This window comes from Lynx canadensis, chromosome C1, assembly GCF_007474595.2.
Source record: "Lynx canadensis isolate LIC74 chromosome C1, mLynCan4.pri.v2, whole genome shotgun sequence".
Taxonomy (NCBI): Eukaryota; Metazoa; Chordata; class Mammalia; order Carnivora; family Felidae; genus Lynx; species Lynx canadensis.
The window spans coordinates 220084330-220102856 of NC_044310.1; the positions used below are offsets into that span (position 1 = coordinate 220084330).

Consider the following 18527-nt stretch of genomic DNA (forward strand, 5'->3'; position numbering starts at 1 on the left):
CTGCTTGGGCCACACAGCCCGCACCCACAGGCCGCACCGCTCAGGGTCAAATCCACGCTCCTCGGCGGGCACCCGAGGCCTTGCCCCCCGACGGCATTCCTTATGGCCAAGTGGAGCGCATCTCCCCCCGCTACCCGGCTGGCTGGCCAAATTCTCCTGCCTCACGGAGCCACTCCAGTCCGAGTCCCGCTCTTCCCGCAGCCAAGCTTGGGACGTGCCCCACCTGCAGCTTCCCTGACCTCTCCGATGCCCTCTGTGTGCCCTGCCTCTCTCTCTTCTTCCCCGGCAGCAGGCCGGCGCCACATGGGGCACCCCGGACTCCCCGTGCTCCTATCTGCCCCCCGGGTTGCCCCTACCCCCAGGTAGCAGCCCACCGAGGCCCCGACTGTCCAGCAGAAGCCTCCACGGCCCTGCCTGGCACCAGAGGCCCCGTGCCCTCACACCCGGGCACCGCCAGCTCACGGCTGGGGCTCAGGACAGGGAGACGGTATGACGGAGAGTGACCACAGCTCGGCTCAGCTCCGGGGAGGCCCCGCAAAGCCAGAGACCCGGGAGGGGGGCAGAGGCGGGGGCGCTCAGGACGTACGTTCTGGACGTGGTAGAAGCCCAGCGGGGGGCCCCTCCCCGTGTTCTTGAGGGGCTCCGTGGAGAAGGCCTCGTCGTGGCGATGGATGAAGCTGCAGAGTTAAAGGAGATGCTCGGCAGGGTGCAGGAGACGGGACGGGGACCCGTTCCCGGGGACTGGCGGGGGTCACCGGGGTGCTAGGCGCCCACCCTGGTCCCCAGCCAGCAGGGGGCGCGGGGCTCACTTGAACTGGCAGAAGATGTCCGCATATTCGGCAGAGATGCTGGACGCCTGCAGGACTGTCACACGGAAGGTGAAGGTGCTGCCCAAGCGCAGGTGGTCCAGGGCGGCGTCCAGGGGCCCGTCCAGGGCGGCTTTCTCAGGGCTGTCTAGGAGGAGGCCTTCTGGAGGCACGGCTGCAGGGGGCCGAGGGCAGAGCAACGTGGCAGCACCCCAGAGGCCTAGAGCCCAGCGTCAGGCGGGGACCCCACACGGTGTCCTCTCGTGGGAAGGTCTCACAGCCTCCCCGGCCACAGCGGGGCGGGGGCCGTGTCCCAGAGCCCCAGGCCCCGGGGCAGGTGTGGCAACCTACCTGAGCAGGTGTTGTTGTTGACTTCATCGGCCGAGGGCCCTGCCTCCGCACCCTGGCCCTGACCTTCCACGATGCGCAGCTCCTCCTGCGAGGTCCCGGAGCGGGACATCCCCACCACGGGGCAGGACTCGGACTGGAACTGAGTGGGTTGGGGGCCAGAGTCAGGGGGAGCCGGCTCCAGGTGAGGCCACCGGAGTCGGGTCAGGGCCTTTGTGGACCCGTGTTGCAGACCTGCCCCCGCCTAGACGGGCGCCCACCTCCCTCGGCCTCTCCTAGGCTGCCGTGGCCTGTGTTGGCTGCAGTGGGAAAGCGGGGGAGCAGTTCAGGCGGGGTGCCGGGTGGCCAGGTGGGGGCAGGTTAGGAAAGAGCCAAAGAAGGAGAGGGAAGGAGCCTCCCGGCCTGGGGCCCTGAGCAGGACCCTCCCCCCTCCTCCACCCTCTGGCCTGAGAGTAGAAAGGGGAGCCCAGGTGGAAAGCACTTTCCTCTGAGGGAGGACCGGGCCGGGGGCAGCCCGGCACCCGATGTCGAGACAGTGAGGAGGGGCCCTCTAGCTCTCAGTGGGATATTGGCGGAGAGCAAAGATGCTGGTGGAAACAGCATCCAGGAGAGCAAGCCCGAGGAGGGGACAAGGGGGGTGGGGTGGAGGCATCTCGGCGTCTGGGGGTGCACACCTGCTCTGTGTCCCGGCCCGCAGCTGAGGCCCAGGCAGGGAAAGCAGATACAGACCCCGGAGAGGCCGTGGCGAGGACAGAGACAGACCCAGTGGGTCAGGGCAAGTCAGACAGTGAGAGACAGGGGGACATGCCACGAGGCCTGGGGCTTGGAAGGAGAGGAAGGAACACAGGAGGCCCCGGGGCCCGCTGCACAGCTGCCCCCGGCGTTCGTGCTGGGCAGCCGGGCCAAACCCTTCACGGCACCTTTTCGAAATGCTGGTCATCAAAGGAGATTTTGGCGGTTCCTGACTGTCGGACGCCAGAGCCGTAATCGGGGGCCTCTTCATCAGCTGAAATGGGGACAGAGAAGACGGTCGGGGCCCAGCTCGTCCCCCAGGGGGAAGTGGCAGGGCCAGGCGGGGTCGCCAGGTGGGGGGAAGGCACAGGAGCCGGAAGAGACTCAGGCCCACACGGGGGGATCCCCAGTGCCGCCCACCGCAGCCCCAGAACAAGGAGGACGCGTCCCAGGCACACCGGTCGCCCGCCCGTGCTGTCCTAGGACCCAGGCGGGGCCACATCCTCCGCACAGCCTCCTCTGATGGGGCCACAGCTCCGTGTTTTCAGAACCAGCCTTATGACCACTGCCCGTCTCCCTGAGTCCTGGCCACCCCCGCCCTCCCCCACACTCGGCTGCACCAGCAGAGCCGTACCGGGCAAGACCCTTCCGTGGGGTCCTCCTGATCTCGACTCCACCGTCACCCACCCAGACCCCAGGCAGCCCCTGCTCAGCTCCCACGCCTGCTCCCCACACGCCCCCCACTTGCCGTCCTTCACGGCGTCCTGTGCCTTCCCACTGTTTCCCGAGGGACGCCCCCCAGACCTGGCTTCCGTCAGCCTCCCCAACCCCAAATCCAGCCACCCCCCTGGGAGGCCTCTCAGATAATCCAGGGGCTCTGACCTCCTCTTCTGGGGCCCCCAGGGGGGCGGGGCAAAACCCTGCTGTGCTCTCTACCCCAGCTGCCCGAGGGCCCGGGGCCAGCCCCTCCACTCGGTGCTGAGGGGTCCTGCAAGCTGACACTTGCAGGACAGGTGTGACTTCTGTGACCACCGGAGCTTTTCCAAGTGGCTCCTTCTCCATTGTAGCCACTAGACAGGGAATGTCAGGTGTGGCCCAAATACACACAGCGTCCGCCTATAAAGCAGGCCACTCTGTGGGACCAGCTGCATCGGGGCTCCCTCTGGTCACAAAGGGCCAAGAGCTCAGGGGGACAGAGCCCCTCCAAGATGACAGAGACAGGGTCCCCCTTGAGGAATGGCTGTGGCACTTGGACGTCCCTAGAATCCCCGTCCTCTGTCCTTTCCCCCATTCAGGGTCCCCGGGGGATCTCGGCACCACAGTGACATGACTGGGAAGCGCTGTAAAGAGTATCTGGAAATTGCAGGCTAGTGAGAATTTGACAAAAGAATCCTAAAGGTAGAACCAAAACCGCCTGAAGTGGCTTCAAGTGGGGTGGGGTGACTCGAGACCCTTTCAGTGGCTGGAGCATTCTGGAGCAGCCCAGCCCCACCTAGTCTGGGAGGAGACAGAAGGAGGCCACGGTGGAGGGGCTGGGGGCCCGAGGGCAGAGAAGGGAGCAACGGCCATCAGGGCACGAACACTAGGCCCTCTCTGGCCTGCAGCTTTCTGGTGGCTAAGCGTGCCCACATCTGTGTTCTGGAACAATCTTTCGACACTCCTATTGGGTAGGGAGCTTCAAACGGGATGCCATTTACAGGGAAGCAAACCCAGACTCAAAGGCATTCTGTGGCTCTCCTGTCCCGGGACCCCGGCGGGGGGGTGAGGGGAGGGCTCAGCGGCAAGAGGGTGTCCACCTCTGCAGGCCCACAGTGAGGGGGGGTGTGCACACCCTCTGGGGAGAAAGGCCAGCTCCAGGGAGGCCACGGGGCCCGCAAGCGGGGCACACCGGGGAGTCTGGAGAGAGGCTCTGAGGGCTGTCGTGGCCCCGGTCCGGGCTGCAGTCTGCACGCCTGTGCTAGGCTCAGAGACCGCCGGGGAGCGGCCGCTCCGCACCAGGCTGGGGTCTGGAGCCGGTCGGTCTCTGGGTCCACCTGGGGCTGTCTAATGGGAGGGAGGAGGACCCCTGAACCGGAGCGGGTTCGGACAGCCCTGGGCTCAGCCCGCACAGTCTCCTAGGACCCCGGCCGACCTGACCCGGGAGCGTCTGGAAGGCCGGAGCGCAGAGCTGGGCGGCAGAGGCTTCTCCTGGAGCCAGCAGCCCGTGTGCCGGCCGGGAGCCGGAGACACAGAGGCGGCCGGTGGCGCTCGGGCCGCCACGTGGTGCCCACGGGGCCCTCCGCCCGGGCCGTCCCACACGCACCTGAAGTGGCCTGGACGGCCACGCGGAGGAAGCCCTTCACCTCTCCCTTCTCGCTGACGACGGCCACGCGGTGCACCAGGGGCACAGGGTACAGCAGGTTGCTCAGGTACACGAAGGCCCTGGGGGAAGCAGAGGCCAGAGGTCAGGGCCTCTCCAGCGTGCGCGCGGAGCGGCGCTGGCGGCAGCACGGCCCGGGCTCACGACACAACACTGCAAAGCAGAGCGAGGCGCAAGGCAGCCAGGGCAGCGAGCAGGCGGGACGGACACAGGGCTGTGCTGGGCGGGGGCTGGGGGGGGGGGGGATCCACGGGCCGCGGAGGACACAGGAGGAGGAGGGCGTGCGCAGGGCGGGCAGAGAGGAAGCGCGGAGCGGGGCTGGCACGGGGCGGAGCCCGCGGGGCCATACCCGCTATCAGAGCTGAGGAGGGAGGTTTCAGCCTGCTTCAAGGAGGAGGAGGACCTGGGGACCCGGCCACGCCGAGCTAGGACCTCACACTGGCACTGATGCCCGGCATCCCCCTGCCTCCCGCCTCTTTCCCAGTGACCCCTGACCTCAGGGCCCCACAGAGGGCTCCTAAGGTGGAACACAGCTCTCGGTTCCTTCTCGGACCCTTGGGGGAACACGGCGGGTGGGAGCGCACGGTGGCAGCCGACGGGGCAGCACCCCCGGCCCACAGGGCACCGCCACCCCCAGGGCGCCCAGAGCCCTTCACATCCCGAGCGGCTCTGCCGCACACCCAGCGAGTGGCAGGCCAGGCCGGTGAGGGGCCACGTCACCCAGGTGTCCACCGAATTCCCGGAGCTGGCCAATGCGCAGAGGTCGCACAGGCCGCCCGGACAGAGAGGACTCTGGGAGACCCGTGCCACGCAGCTAGGTGTGCAGGCTGACGCGGAGCAAAATTCCTCCCTGGTCGGGGGCACCCGTCCCGAGGGGACACCTGACACAGGGAAGGCGGCCCACGTGGCCCATCTGGTGAGAACCCGCAGCTCCGCTCACACATCGGCGCAGGACCTGCCTCCCGCCCGGCCCTCCCCTTCCCTCCCGGCATGACAGGCATTGGGCCCAGCTCGGAGGTGCAGATTTCGATAGCCCCGGGCTTCCAGGGGGGATCTTGGGGCAGTGGGGGATCCCAGGGGAGGGGGAGAGCTTGGGCGAGGATGGGCAGGAGGTGTGGGGGAGCAGGTGTAGAGATGGGGCAAGGGAGTCCCAGGGCTTCAGCCGGGGAGAACACAGTGTGGACAGAAGTGAGAGCAATAGGGGAAGTGGGGGAGGGAGGGAGGGTAGGGAAGGTCACAGTCTGAAGGCCATGTGGGTGCTGGCACCCAGATGCACGGCCCAGGGCTGAGCTGGGAGGAGGAGGAGGAGGGGGAGGAGTGGGAGGAGAACGAGGAGGAGGACAGGGAAGAGGAGGGGGAGGAGGAGGAGGAGGAGAATGAGGAGGAGGACGAGGAGGGGGAGGAGGAGGAGGAGAGGTATCACCACATCCCCGACCCCTCTTAGCTTGCTTAGAGATCAGACACCACCCAGGCTGAGCCCCTTGGTCTCGCCCCATGCCTAATTTCCTGGAGGAGCCCCTGTGACCACAGGCGTGGGGAAGGACTGTGCCCCAGGGGCCTGATTCCAGACCCCGGAGCCCCTCTCTCGTGTGGGCTCCAGATCTTGTTCCCCCCCACTCCTGCCGGACCTCTGCCTACAGAAGGTGAGAAACCTGAGCAGCGTCCTGGCTCTGCTCTCAAATGCGTCAGCTCTCCCTCAAACGTAGAGGTCCTCTGCGGAGGACCTGTCACCCAGCTGCTTCCCCCTCGGCCCCCACAGCAGCCAGACGGGGCCTGGGGTTCTGACCAGACTCCCGCACACCCTCGATGCCAGCCAAGCTCCTGCCTCACCGTTAGCCCTACCGCCCAGCCACCCCCTCGGTCCCGGGGCAACCCCGGTGCTCTCTGCTCCCTCCACAAGTGAGGCCTGTCCTCCTCTCTGTTCCCAGCCCCCATGTCACGTATCTCTTCAGAGCCATCTGTCCCAACCTGCGGGGGGGGGGGGGGGGCGGTCTCTGCCAAGTGTCTCTTGCTCCCTGGGCACCCCCCAGGCCAAGACAGGCACCAGCTGGAGGAAAGGGCTCACTGCCTTCCGGGGCCCGGATGTCCCGCTGGGGCAGGGGAAGCCCCTGATGGCTTTGTGGAGCCCTTCTCTTCGTCAGCAAGGTGCCCTCTCTGAGAATGCCCCAGGGGAGGGCTGTCCCAGGGGAACGCATCACTGAAAAGCATTTGTGTTGAGGACGGTGCAGGTAGGTCTGCCTGACTGCGACGGGCGGGGGCTCTCCTGCCCCTGGCCACCCAGCAAGACTAGGCACGGAAGCTGTCGGCAAAAGCCAGCCATGGCCCTGGTCACAAAAGGAAACCGAGACTCAGAGAGCAGAAGCCCCTTGCTTCTGACAGGGTCTGGCCGGGGCTGGCTGGTGAGCCTCTCGCAGCACTCACTTCCGGACAGGGACAGTGCTGGGCTGCCCTCCCTGGGCCCCCGGAATCCTGGCCAAGGGCCTTTGCTTGAATTTGAGGGTGCGTGAAGGGGGCGGCCACGAAAGAAAGCAAAGCCTTGAGGTCCAGAGGGGGAAGCAGAGGGAGCCCGGAACTCGGGCTGCGGGAACATGTCCCGACCCTGCTCTGCCCCCTTGACTGGGCCCCCGTCTGGCCAGCCCACCACTCTGGACACAGCTAAGGGGACCGAGCAGGACAGCCCCCAGCTGCAGGGCCCTCAAGTCAGCCCCCACCCCATCTCCCAGCGCCGGGCCCACTGCAGAAAGCCCCGTGCTGGGAGGCAGAGAGGAGGCCCCCAGGGGCCCTGGGCACAGACACGGGGGCCGCGGCCTGCCCACCCCCATCGATACTTGCCAAGGAACCAACGGGAGGGCCCTCAGAAGCGGAGGAGCACCTCCCACCGCAGGCCTGTGAGGGCACAGTGCCCGGCACCAGGGTCCTCAGCCACTATAGCCTCCGGGAAGGAGAGCTGAAGGCTGTTCCCACCCAGGCCTCTTCAAAGCCAGGAGTGCCTTCCTAGAAGGCTCCGGGGACCGTTCCACGGGGGCTGGCTCTGGGCTCCGGGGCCACCCAGAGTGCCACTCACAGCACCCCAGAGGTGATCCCTACCCCCTTCTGAGCTCTCAGGGTCTGTGCCCCCCCGCTTCCTGACTCTCCTCCCCTGTCCCCAACAAAGGCCAGGACAGAGGGAGACCGAGGCAGAGGGCAGGGCCGGGCCCAGGTCAGGGCAGGCATGCCCAGTCCTGGCTCTGTCCTTAGGGCCTCATGGCACAAAGCCCCTCGCCGTCTTCAGGGTGGACGCTTTCTGCCATGTTGCCAATCCACGGGCTCAAGAACCTGTAGCATCGTGCAGATTTGAGGTTTCCCACGCGCCGGCTGGGACTGGGCCTCTTGTGTGCCCGAGGCCACAATCACCCCGTTGGTGGGTGGAAAAGTCGTGAAGCCATCCTGGGAGCCCGTGCCTCTGAGCTCACGAGGGGCCAGCACTGACACAGCGGTGCCTCCACGGCCCCGGGCAGCACGTGTGTCCTCCTCACCCACGACGCGTCTCAGTTCAAGCACCTGCACCTTCCTCGCCTTAGAGCTGTCGGTACCCATCTCCCAGACCCAAAACTGAGGCACGAAGACAGAGGCGGAAGTGCCTCGGGCTGGGAGCTAAGGCCCCAGCTGGGGTTTAAACCCACAGGCTGGCTCCTAGCCCTACTAGGTAGACAGCATCGTCCCGCTCACCAGCTCGATCGGCTAATTAAGTAGATCAACTTAGCATTTCCTGTCGGGGGCGAAAAAACATCCAAACACCCGTGGCATCAAAAACTGCCATTTCCAACTTCAAACCATTAGACAAATGCAGGCTCGATGTGCTCCCCGGAGGCGGGGCTGCCCAGGGGTGGGGGCCTCGAGGTGCCCCCTGGTTGGAGGTGCAGGACCACACAATGAGGTCGGCCGCGGGGGTCCACGGCCACCCCTCTGCCCCTCTCTGAGCTTCGTAACCCAGCAGTGGCTAAAACACATGCACACAGTCCCCTGGGGCACCCAGCTGGGACGCTCCCAGAAGGCAAAAGAGAGCACGGTGCCGGCCGCTGGGCCCTCTCTCCTTCCTGCCGCCCCTAATCCCCGAGACCTAATCTTGACACGGTGATGGGCACGTTCGGCCAGAAGGGACCCCTGGGGCCCAGCAGCCACCACCTAGTGGCGGCACAGCCTGGAAGGTCTCCACAAGCCAGGGCTAGAAGAGCCCACGGCCCAGGCAGAGCCCCCCCTGGCCAACAGAACCCCGGCCGTGAGGGAATAGGACCCTGGTACAGACGCCGGCCTCCCCTCCACAGCCCTACACGCGCCAGACGGCCCGGCATCAGCGTCCGTCAGCAAAGGGGCCAGAACAGCCTCGGCACCGCCCGGCGGGCCCCGCCAGCCACGGTGCGCCGGCTGCACAGAGGGGCTCACGGCCTCGCTGGCCCGGGACACGGAGGCCCCCCAGCTGGGAGCCGAGGCACTGGCCGTGCCAGCCCAGGTGACACGATGCGGACGCGCAGCAAGTCAGAATCCTCCCACGCAGAGCCTGGAACACTCCCCTCGGACGTCCCGCCTCACGCCGCCCCTGCCACCCGTCCCCGGGCCCGCCATCCCTGGCCGCCAGCCCCTCGCCCTCCTCTCTGGGGCTCCCTGCCCATCCAGCTACTGAAAGCGACGTTCCGGGCAGGGAGCATTCTTGGGGGAGGGGGGAACCAGAGCCCCCGGGGCCACTTTTGCTGCCTGGGTCAGCCCGTCCCACCTCCCTCCTTCACCTCGCACCCCAGACCACCAGAGGGAGAGGCCACTGGGGGGCTAACTCTGGCCGTGGGTGAGGAGCCCCCCAGGCTGGGGGGGGGGGGGCCCGTCCACAGGGGTGAGGGCACCTTGAAGCAGGCTGAAACCCGCCCGGAGAGAGAGGAGACGGCAGAGCGGCAGAGCCAGGGCTGAGTGCGGCGGGAGGGGAGGAGGCAGGGCTAAAACCACGAGGTTGGTGAGGTGCAGAGACGCATGCTGGGGCCAGGAAAGCCTTTCCAAAGGGAGACAAGAGTGGGTGCCCCAATTCTGCTTAAGCTTTGGAGAGAGAGAGCCAGCAGCTACCAGAAGGATAAAAGGAAACCAAAGATGGGGTCCTTCTCAGGGCCTGGGCCTGCACAGCTGCTGCGCGGGAGAAGCCAATTCTTGCCAAACCAAAAAGATCGGGACATTTCCAGATGAAGCCCTACACGGACCGCCCGCCGTAGGGGGGCTGGCCTCTCGCTGACGACTTGGTTTGATTTGGTTGTTTGGTAACATCTCAGATCCACAGAAGGGGAAAAGTGTTGGAAGGACCCAGCTCTTTCTGGCTGAGACTGCAGAGCTCACACCCCGTTTCTCCCGGTGCCCTGGCTCCCCTGCGCCCTGAGCCCACGCCTACCTGACGCCGGAGCCGCCCAGGGCTTTCTAGAGGCCTGCGTGGAGCCGGCCCCGGGGCTACACCCCACTCTCAGCGGAGCGGGAGGCCCAGACCCAGGGCATCTCGGAAGGCGAGAGCCCACGTGTTTATGGAGCAGGCCAGCACGCCACACCCACGGAGAGCTAGTCGAAGGACTCCACGACATGCGCCCGTGGGGAGCTGCTTCCTTCCAGGAGAAGCTGGTGGGCCTTCAGTCCAGCGTCTGCGCCCAAGGGCTCCTAGTGTGAACCCGTTATCTGGGGGCCAGCCTCGGCCTTCAGCTTCCAGTACTGGGGCTCCGAGGTCAAAACCTGCAGAAACTCCCATCGGCCTAGCCCACGAAAGCCGTCTCCGACTCAGAAAAGGCTGCTGTTGAAACCCTCTTGTGCTTTCTCTATACGTAAAATCAAAATGAGCTGAGTGCCTTACTACAGCAGCTAAGTTTCTAGATCTTTCCTTCCTCTGTTTTGCCTCCATTCCATGGGAGTAAAAAACATGAATGGCAGCTGCATTTGCCAATCTGCCTGTGGGGTCTGGGCTTCCCCGGGGCCTCCGCTCCACCTCCTGACCTCGGCCTCCCTCTTCCATCCAGAAAGTGTACCAAGCCCTCTCTGCCGAGGGCATTTCCTCGAGGGCACAGGGCCACGTGTGCCCTCTCTCGCCATGACAGCTGGGAGGTCAGGAGGAGTGAACCGTCCTTACTCTCAGATAGAGAGAGGCTCGGGGAGAGGCAAGGTCCACCCGGGCCCCGGCTTCAGAGGCAGACCCTCCCCTGCCAGCTCTTCCTCCCCCCCCCACCCCCCCCGCCAGGGTGGCCTCCTTCTCCCAGCGGGGAGCTATTGGTCAATAGCAGGTCAATAGCACGAGGAGGCAGAGGGAAGTGAGGCCGCTGCAGCCAGTGGTGGGTGCGCAGACGCAAAACCCCACTCTCCCAAATGCCCCCCAGCGGCCCCGCTCGGGGACTCCTCCCGGGTTCCAGGGCCTGTCTGTAGACACAGCTCCACCACACAGCGCCGGACGGCCGTGCTCCGGGAGCACCACCTCTTCTGACACTGGGGCCCGACTCTCCCTGCTGGGCACACTCCAGGATGGCCAGGAGTCCTCTCGCTCCCTCACACCCTCTGCTCGGGGGTCACGCCCCGACGGCGGTCAAATTGTGCCCGCAGCAGTGCTCCTGCGCAAAAGAGCTGGTTCCTTCCCAGCATGCCATCCTCGACCTCACCAACCTTCCTACTAAACTGAACAGGGGGGGCCGGTCGTAAAACGGGTCCCGGCCGTCGCACAGCGCGTGCTCCGGAAAGACGTCGTCCTGCAGATCCTCCTCCTCCTCCTCCTCCTCCTCCTCCTCCTCCTCCTCCCCCACGCTCTGCTCCTCGGCAGGCTCGGTGGCGTCGGAGTCGGGGCTCGAGAAGGTGGGGGAGGGGGTGAGAGCAGCCATGCGCTCGCTCATGCATGTGTTGAGAAGAGGGTAGCTGTTGCAGCCAGAGATGACTGAACTGAGGTTAGTGCGACAAGACAGAGAGAAGTTAACACCAGCTACTCGCGGGGACGGACAGGGCGGGGGCGGGGGCTTCTGTTTAAACCAAAACCAAACACACAGACCATCAGGAATGCTGCTTTAAAAGACACGAGAACCAAAAGTGCATCCCGTCCCCAGGCTTCGAAAGAAACCACACGTGTGCTCAGGGGAAGGTCACCGAAAGTTCTGGAAAGTAGCCACTGGCGTGATCCTCGCCAGGTGTGGCTGAGGTCGTGTGAGGACCAGGTCACTCGGCCTGACCAAGCCACACATTCACACGCGGGGACACGTGCAACCCGGCGGCCACAGCCCCGCAGCAGGTGTAGGTGGTGATACTGAGACTCCCTCCCCTCCCCGGTCCCCAAATTATAGGGCCCACTGGTCTGTGGACAGGAGTGGCTGGGGCGGGGTGCCTCGGACCCAGGAAGGACGAGGTCAGGGACGTCAAGGTGGGAAAGGGCCTCTCGATGGCTCCCTCCTCATGTCAGGGCCAGGGCCCAGCCAGGGCGCTCGGCCTTAGGAGGACGCCCACTCCCTGCCCCTACCACCTTCTCTCTCTCTCTCTCTCTCTCTCTCTCTCTCTCTCTCTCAGCCCAGGGAGGGAAGGAGGCGCCCACCTGCCCACCAGCCGGAACCAGGGAAAGCGGTCGTAGAAGGGGTCTCCGCCAGTCACCACGTTGTCACAGTCCTCGATGACACTGGAGGGCACCTCCGCGGCCCGGTCATACATCTCCCGCATCAGGTCCAGGCGCTGCCTGCAGGGGAACAGGGATCACTGTGGGCCTGGGCGAGCGGCCGGCACGGCACACCTCTGCTGCTGGGGACAGCAGGCTCCACCCGGCTCCGGCCGCAGCTCAGCGTCATCCGGGGTTCAGCATGGTTTGCCGACAGGCCCTGCGCGGTCCTCGCAATCTGTCAACCGTGAGCAAGGAGACCTCCAGGTGAGCATGTGCTAAATACTCTCGATGCTGGCCCAGGGACACCACGTGATCTGTGCAGGCAGGATGGGCCGGGAACTGGAGGGGAAACGGAGAGGGCTCCGGCCAGAGCCACGGTGGGGACGCTCGGGGTGGGGGATCCCGTCACAGAGCCCTGAAAGCTCAAGGGAACGGACAGCAAATCGGTGACGGGATACAGAAACATGACACATTTCAAAAAGTATCATCCCCAGGAAAACCAACAAGTTGTGGAAGAACGGGAACGAAATCGTTTCCCGGTAGGGCTCAGCGGCGATAGGAACGGGCTTGTCCCCGCCACAGCGCGGCCCCGGGCAGGGTGGGGGGCCCTGAGCGTGCGCATCTACTCGCATGAATCTTACGAGAGCGCGTGTACCTGTGTGCGCGCACGTGCGTGCCAGCGTGTGTGTGAGCGTGTGAGCGAGCCATGCGAGAAAGGAGGTGTGCGGGCGTCTGTGAGTGTGTGAGGGTGTGTGCGGGAGTGTCTGGGTAGGACTGTGTGTTTTTACAGCTTTCCTTCTCTGTATTCTAGGGTGTCGGGACATCTGTGGGGCCTTGCTGGCTGGGCCGGTCGGTTCCTGTAGACAGTGGATAAGTCCTGGGTGAGCCCACCTCTCACAAGGAAACCGAAACCACCCCCCACCCCCGCCACCCACCTGTCTGACTCATGCCAAGCCAGCACCCCCTGCCTGAAATCACCCTAGAGCCAGGGACTCGGCATCCAGGGGCAGGCTCTGTGCGCCAAAGCCCTCCAGAGAAATTCAAACCGGAAGGTCCCAGCGGTTGGCCCTGCCCTGCCCAGGGCGTGAAGACCCGCACGGAGGCCGCGGACTCGCTTGCTCTGCTCCTGTCTCCCTCCTGACGGCCTGCGCTTCCTCCCGCCCACCCTGGCTCGGCCTACGTGCAGGGGCCTCACGTCTGGGGCACCTCGAGCAGCGCTTGTTCGACTTCCCTCGGACGGCATCACCTGCGCCTCACTCAGTCCCCTTTCTCAGGTAAGAGCCACACGTGGGGACGAGCACGCGGGGAGGGTGCAGGCGGAGCCGGAGGAAAGACGCCTCTCGCAGGGACAGCTTCGCCCCCAGCCCAGCCCCCTCAGGCCCTCCCCCGGACCCTCGTCCATCTTCCCCTGGGATCCCTACAGCCCCAGGGCGGAGAGGCTTGCAGCTGCCGAGCTCTTCTGAGGACATGTCCGCCCGGTGTGCCCTGCGGCCCCCCGCCCGCCTTCCTGCAGCACCATCAACCTCATCCGCCCCTTCCTCCATGGAAGCACGGTACACTTGACCGCTGCATCCGTAGGAGGAGAACGCCGATTCTACGCTAACGCTTTTGCCTTCTGACGGTAAAAACAACTCCAGCAGGAGGGAAGCGCAGGGACGCGGGAGCGCCGCGAACCCGCGCCCACCCCTGCCGCCCCCCCTCGCGGCCTGCCCACCACACCTGAGCTTCTCCAGCGTCCAGTAGTGGGTGGCCCCGTTCTTCTGGTCCTGGACCTCCACGGCCACGATGGTGCGCGGGAAGGGGCGCGTCTCCCGCTCTTTGGCAGCCTCTGGGGGCAGCAGGTCCGGCGGCAGTGGGGAGTACAGCGTGTCCGTGAGGAGGACAAACTGGAACTGGACCTGTGGCGGCAGGAGGCGGCCGCCCGTCAGCCCCCGGGGGTGTGCGAGCCGGGCCCCACCTCCGGGCTGCACGCCCCACAGGGTTCACCGGAACCTTCCAGCCGGCAGCCGGAGGGGAAGCTGTACTTGCACCCCGGCTGCTCCCGGAGCAGGGAGGGTGCGCATTCGCCTGGGTCCGTCCCCGGGCCTCCCTCGCTCTGCCCACGGCTGTACGGGGCCCGGGTTGTGGGCGGCGGGGTGGGGGCCCACCTTCTTCTTGAGCTCCACGCTGATGGCATTGGCCTCTTTGAGGAAGATGGCGTTGCCCCACAGCAGGTCCCGCAGAGACGTGAACTGGTACCACTTCCACTTCCGGAAGGCCCACAGCGCCAGCTCACACTCCCTCTCCGTCCACTGGACTGCGGGGACAGGCACGTGCGGTCGTCACGGAAATGCCACCTTACCCCACTCTGGCCCGGGGCCCCCGCTTCTGCACTAACTGTCTCAGGCTCTTGGAGGGAAGGAGACCCGCAGAAGGATCCGCCCCGGGGGGCGGCCTGAAGGCTCCATGTGCCCCAGAGGGGCTGACCAGAACCGGACATTCTGAGAGTCAGAGAAGCCCAGCGGGGCTGGGGGCTGGGGGCGGGGGGAGGGAGCAGCACTGGGGCCACGTGCTCACAGGACAGGCAAGAGAGCACAGTGACCTCCCACCCTGTCCCAGCTCACACAACCTTTGTCTACTGTGTCCCCAAGAGAAAGGGAGCAGGGACACCAGGAGGGGCCTGTCCAGGCTCCCAGGCTCCGCCCCTCTCATCCAGGGCTCCTGCCCCGAGGGAAGATGATTCCAGGCTACAGGAGGCCAAGGTCACATCTACGCAAAGGTGCTGACCAGAGGGGTCAAGCTGGACGCGCATCCTGTGCCTGACTCCACCCCATCTGCCCTGCCTGCGGGCCGCCCTCGTGCCCCACAGCAGCCTGGGGTCCTCCCCCCGTCACAGGGGGGGCTGCCCAAGCTGATGCTTGGAAAGGGGGTCCTGAGGCGAGGAGCGGTGACCTAGTCCCGGGAAGGAGCACCAGCCTGTGCAGGCAGGACACACGGCAGGGCGGACGAGCAGACACCACAGCCTGCCCGCACCGTGCTCCCCACCACCTGGGCCATTCCTGCCATAACCTGCGTGCGCGAGCACACGCCTGTGTGAACACACCGCACGAGCACACGCCTGCGCTTTCCCGCTGCAGCGCAGCCTCCCCCAAATCCTGCCTCCGTGGGTGCTTCCCGGGGACAGGGAGAGGGGCGGGCCGGGGACCCCGAGGGCAAAGGCGCCGACCAGGCCCCCGGGGGCTCCTCGTGCCCGAGACCCCGCCCGGCCCCGGCCCAGGCGCTGCCCCCCCCCCCCCCCCCCCCGCGAGCCTCTCACCCTCGTCCTCCGGCTCCTCGTCCTCCTCGTTCGCTTCAGAGAAGCACCTGGAGCCCATCTGCTTCTGCAGGGCCTCCAGCTTGCTCTCGTAGTCCTGGCCACGGAGGGAGGAGTGTGGGCCCACGTGGAGGCCGGGCCCCTTCAGCCCCGCCCCCGGCCCGGCCCCTTCGCGCACCCCCCTCCCGGCCCCGCCCAGGCCTCCCTCACCGCCCTCACCGCGGGCGCCCTCACCAGCCTCTGCTGCTCCAGCAGGTAGGTGGCCTCCTCTCGCTCACGGCGGTACTGGTCCTCCAGCTCCTGGAGCCTGCGGGAGGGGGAGCGGGCGCGGGCGCGGTGAGCGGCGAGCGGGAGCGGGCGCGGCGCGGGGGCGGAAGGGGATGGAGCGCGGCGGGGGAAGAGGGGGTGCGGTGACCCGCAGCCTCGGGCCTCACCTCTGCTCCATCTCCTGCTTCATGTCGATGCCCTGCTTCTCCAGCAGCTCGCGCTGCGCGAAGGCCCAGTCCACGGGCTCAGCGGGCGTCTCTGCGCAGGGCGTGCGCTCGCGCTCCTGCCGTGCCTGCTCGGGGTGGTTGAACCGGAACACGTGGCTCTTCCCCATGATGATGCGGTTTCCTGGGGGACAGAAGCAAGGCCGGCCATCAGGCGGTATCCTGTGGCCTTGGGGGTGGCCTCAAGGGGTCAGGGCGGGAAGACGGGAAAAGTGGAGCACGGGCAGGTCCCCCAGGCTGGCCCGCCCCAGGGAGGGCCACCAGGAGCCACCCGGGTCGGCTCCGGACCAGCCAGCCACCTACCCCGTGGCCGGGACCTGACTCTCTCCCCAGACCCACCCCCTCACCACCCCACCCCCCCCCCCACCCCACAATATACAGCAGCCAGTGATGTTTGCAAAACAGTCCTGGGGCTTTCTCCAACGTGCGGTCCTGTGCACAGCCCGCACATGTCACCCCCAGGCCAGCCTGGTCTCCTGCCCCCAGGCCCTGGCCCTGGCCACTCCTCCACACCTGTGTGCTGTGTGCCCCCCCCCCCCACCCCCACCCTGCACGATGCTGCAGCACGGGCTCACGGGCCCTTCCCCTCAGTACCCGCCTCGATGGAAGCAGGGCAGGGGCCAGGGCCCCCCGTCCGTATGTGCCCAGGGCCAGGGTCCCCCGGTCTGCAGGACCCTCCAGGCAGACGCGTCCGCCAGGGCTGTAGCACCCACCGTCCTGGACAGTCCTGCCTACAAGGGCTCTTTGGACAGCCTAGTTTCCTTCCGACTTAGGGCCCGTGGAGCAGGCTCAGCTCCTCCCACACCAGCCCCTGGTGCGTCCTCCCCAAAGCCTCCCTCAGCTCATCCCCCACCACCTTGGCCAGCCACCCCTCATTTAGTCACCCTGCCCTGGGGCCCAGGTACCAGGAAGGAGACACCGAGCCGAGGCCTATCCTCCTGAGTGCGTGGACCCCAGGCCTAGTCCCGAAACTGCAGGGGAGAAGGAGACACCTGTCTCCAGGCCCTAGCCATACCTGACCGCAGGATGCTGGGCTCCGTGACTTTCTTGCCATTGACATACGTGTCTGCCCCCTCACAGGGTTCCAAGGTCACCACGGCTACGTGACAGAGATGGGGAGGGCAGAGAGCGAGGGACTGTCATCCTGAGTGGCCATGCCCTCTGTCCGCATGCAGGGCTCGGCTCAACTGGCTACCCAGGTGTGGCCCGCATCAGGCCTCTCTCATCCCTGCTAGCTGCAAAGCCTGATGGCCGCCAGACAATACATCGTGTGGGCCCTGGAGAAGCCAGAGGAGGGCTACACCCCATACAACAGGTGAGGGTGACGCCCGATGGGGAGGTACCTTTGTCCCAGTCAGAGAACCAGGTGGGCACGGACGGGAAACAGTGGCTAGTGTGTCCCCAGGGGTCCCAGGGGTCCCAGAGCCCCCTAGAGCTTTGTGCCCATCCCAAAGAGGAGGGCAGGCGTTGGAGACAGAATTCTGTCCCCAACCCTGCTCAAGGCCATCGCCCTGAGGTGACTGGCAGGCAGGCTGGGGACACGGACAGATGGCCGCGCCACAGCCAACAGGAGAGTGCGGTGTAAAAATAGTCCTCCAGCCCGGATGGAGGTTCATTCCTCACGGCTCCCCATTCTCCTGCCCACGGAGACCCCCAGACCACTCGCGACGTGGGGAGGGAGCTCCCGCGTCCACAGCCAAGCCCTCGAACACCGTTGTAATGGAAGGGCTTTGCCGGGACGGACTAAGGAGCGAGGGCTGACCCACAGCCCCGCTCAGGCCTGACGGTCAGTGGCGCCAGAGCAGAGGTGGGGACTGAAGGGCAGAGGTACCTTCGCTGCCGCCCCGGGAGTCACTCCGGAAGACACAGTGCTCCTCCTTGATGAAGTGCCCACTCAGGACGATGTCCTGCCGCCTCTCCGCATCTTCCCGGCCCACCCTGGGGAGGGGCGGGGGACGTCAGCACCGGCAGGACCCAGCGTACCCGTGCCGCCACCCGCTGGCCTGCCCGCGCATCCCCACAGGGATGCCCCAAGCGCCGCCCCGCCTGGGAGAGCCACGTAGCCCAGGGTGGCCTTCGGCATCGTCTCCAGCAGCCATCACGGGGGACGGCAATGCTACAGCACATACCCAGGCTTGGCGGCCTCTCTGCCAGGGAGCCTGCCCCACCCTGACGACCCCCACCTGGTGATCCCGTCCTTGATGTAGTACAGGAGGCACTCGGACATCAGCGGGTCCTCATTCAGGTTGACGAGATGTGGTGTCTGGGGGGAAAGGAGGGTCACCTCTCCTGGGGAGGCGCCAGGGCCCAGCACTGACGCGCACCTGACCTGTCTCTCCTCAGGTGCCAGACCGCCACCAGCCTAGGCCTGGCCTCCTGGGGACGCAGTGTCCTCCCGGCCTGGCTCCCGTGAGGAGCCCAGGGAGCTCAGAACCAGGCAGTAGGCGCTCAGGGGAGCTGGGAACCTGGGGGTTCCGAGGGCTGTGGCGGGCCCTCAGATGTGCAGGGCGCAGGCCGGGTCCTGCAGGGCCCATGGCACCAGGCTCTGGGTCTGTTGCTCCACCCTGCAAGGGGGCTACAGGCCCTCAATCCAACTGAAGTGCCCAGGAGCTGAGGTCCCAGTGGATCTGAGAGTCCAGAAGGATTAGGACACTGGCCAGGGAGGGATCTGGCCTGGGGGCTTGGAGCACAGCTTGTAAAGGAAGTCCCTGCTGAGCCACCCAGCTCGGACCCGCTCTCCTGTCCACGGGCCCACCAAAGGCGACCAGCACCCGCCAGCTTCCCTGCCCTCTGCAACCTGCCTCCCTCCCAGGGCACTGGGGCCCTAGACATGCTTCCTGAGCTCAGGAACGCCACCCCTGACTGTGTCCCAGGCCAGGGT

The 18527-nt window shown here is 66.3% G+C and overlaps 1 protein-coding gene across 20 annotated transcripts in view; it reads right to left on the bottom strand.

Annotated features, from left to right (window-relative positions):
- Positions 1 to 18527, bottom strand: part of KIF1A (kinesin family member 1A) — a 69781-nt gene that overhangs the window by 23183 nt on the left and 28071 nt on the right. For 11 of the 20 annotated variants that reach the window (XM_030326852.1, XM_030326851.1, XM_036064211.1 and 8 more), the window contains 14 exons: positions 17830 to 17909; positions 17478 to 17584; positions 16662 to 16745; positions 15590 to 15770; positions 15390 to 15462; positions 15159 to 15252; positions 14011 to 14159; positions 13583 to 13761; positions 11804 to 11941; positions 4189 to 4307; positions 2075 to 2160; positions 1158 to 1296; positions 810 to 981; positions 587 to 677 (listed from right to left, as the gene is read on the bottom strand). In XM_030326852.1, the coding sequence (XP_030182712.1) occupies positions 587 to 677; positions 810 to 981; positions 1158 to 1296; positions 2075 to 2160; positions 4189 to 4307; positions 11804 to 11941; positions 13583 to 13761; positions 14011 to 14159; positions 15159 to 15252; positions 15390 to 15462; positions 15590 to 15770; positions 16662 to 16745; positions 17478 to 17584; positions 17830 to 17909 (1692 nt within the window). Of the gene's footprint in view, positions 1 to 586; positions 678 to 809; positions 982 to 1157; positions 1297 to 2074; positions 2161 to 4188; positions 4308 to 10893; positions 11164 to 11803; positions 11942 to 13582; positions 13762 to 14010; positions 14160 to 15158; positions 15253 to 15389; positions 15463 to 15589; positions 15771 to 16661; positions 16746 to 17477; positions 17585 to 17829; positions 17910 to 18527 lie in introns of all 20 variants that reach the window. The other 9 variants (XM_036064206.1, XM_036064205.1, XM_030326844.1 and 6 more) reach the window with 1 other exon arrangement.